This window comes from Volvox carteri (assembly GCF_000143455.1).
Source record: "Volvox carteri f. nagariensis unplaced genomic scaffold VOLCAscaffold_87, whole genome shotgun sequence".
NCBI classification, from domain to species: domain Eukaryota; kingdom Viridiplantae; phylum Chlorophyta; class Chlorophyceae; order Chlamydomonadales; family Volvocaceae; genus Volvox; species Volvox carteri.
Genome location: NW_003307630.1, coordinates 13,855 through 15,527, shown reverse-complemented (window position 1 = coordinate 15,527; position 1,673 = coordinate 13,855). Strand labels below are relative to the sequence as shown.

At 55.0% G+C, this 1,673-nt stretch overlaps 1 protein-coding gene across 1 annotated transcript in view; it reads right to left on the bottom strand.

Moving 5' to 3' along the window:
• Window positions 1-1,673, bottom strand: part of VOLCADRAFT_99387 (uncharacterized protein) — a gene marked incomplete at both ends in the record, with an annotated part of 3,955 nt that overhangs the window by 859 nt on the left and 1,423 nt on the right. Inside the window, one exon of the mRNA XM_002958135.1 lies at window positions 977-1,438. Within this exon, the coding sequence (XP_002958181.1) occupies window positions 977-1,438 (462 nt within the window). The remainder of the gene's footprint in view (window positions 1-976; window positions 1,439-1,673) is intronic.

Sequence of the window (1,673 nt, the reverse complement as noted above, 5' to 3'; positions counted from 1 at the left end):
GTGGCGCCCGTGTTACCCATTCTTGGTGGCGCCTCTCGCGCGGCTCTTACTTAATTCGGTTCGGAATATTTTCGCATCAGTGTTGTGTTGACACAGACTGACTATTCATCACAGCTGGCGTGGCGGCTCAAGCCACAAACCAGCCGCTGCGCTAATTTTTACGGCAGGGTCACACTCGGTACTCGTCCTTTATGAATATGTGCCGCAAATGGTGTAACAGCCCATGAACCAATTGCTATTCCTTTACGTTATACTCATCACAACGTGTCGAATACGACTGCATGTTGCCCAGCCTGGCAAAAGTGTAATGGCTGCTGACTCAGAAGACGCAGCACGTCTAGCGTGTCCGCTAGGGTAACCAGCAGCAGACGACTTGGAATAACAGGCATTTCTTGTTAGAATGTCCTGCCCTTGTTTCAGCGCGACACACCAATTACATCCCTGATATGCCCGTCATTTCATACATTTCTCGTGGCATTCAAGTGAGCGATTACCTCAGCCGCGGAAAATTATTAAAAAACTGTATCGTCCACCACTTCTGAACAAGCACCCTATATTCCTCTCGACCATTCCTTTTCGCAACATTACGTCCAATTCTTCAAGTCGCATTATAAACATGTACGGCATTGAAATGCATCTAACGACCTTCCTTCCATCAACGCTCCACACAAATTACACCACACCCATTACAGACTTTGGCAATTCCTCTTTTGGCCTTTCCAGTGCAAAGGCTTGTACTGAAACACAGGCTCCTCATCAACAACCGAAACCCGCGCCCAGACGACAGACAGCAAGGAGTCGGGACGCAAAAATAGACAGAAGCCAAGGACGACGAACAAAAGAGGGACAAACAAATCCGACGCAACCGGGACGGACGGGAGCCGGTCGTATAGCCTCCAGGCGTCCGAAGCACTGAAGGCGAGGACAAGGGACGAGGTAGGGGCCAGTGAGACCTGCAGCCGCTCCCAGCCCTTACGGAACGCCGACAACAGCACATTATCCCCATCACACGGCTTAGCCAGCCCTAACAAATCGTGCACTGTATTAACCGCGCTGAAGTAGGGCTGCGCGGTGCGAGCCCGAACAGAACCACGGGCAGCCAGGTACTGTGCCCACAACAACCCGGTATACCGGGACGCCGGCAAGAACTCAAGGTCTTCACTGACGCAGAAACGCACGAATGCCGCGAAATGAGACGCATACGATTGCCAAGTCTTGGAGCCTACTCGAGACACAATGACGGCCGCAATCTGCTCCAGGCGAGCCGAGTGGTCCTGACCTGGGGCGGCGGCCTGCAGCTGCTTCACTAACAGGTTCGTGACAACCGGGGGAGCAGCCGCAGCACGAAAGTCTAATGCATAACGGGGAACCGGGGCAGAACCACTGCGTGTGCCGCGCAGGAGGGCCCAGTCGATCACTGCACTCGTACCGNCACCACCTGCCACTGCGGGGGCGGCAGGAAGCGGCTCGACCCCCCTTCCCCCGGTGCGAACAGCTCCGTGTTCGAGGGGAGAAACACTATGTCCACCGGCAGCTCCATCAGCAACTGCCACCAAGGTTGCGCCGTCCAGTATGGCACGACCAAAGTGACGCACGCCCTCTCTTCGCGCACCTTCTGCACCACGGCCAACAACACATCCGGATCCAAGGGCGGGCAGCCGTAAGCATTCAAA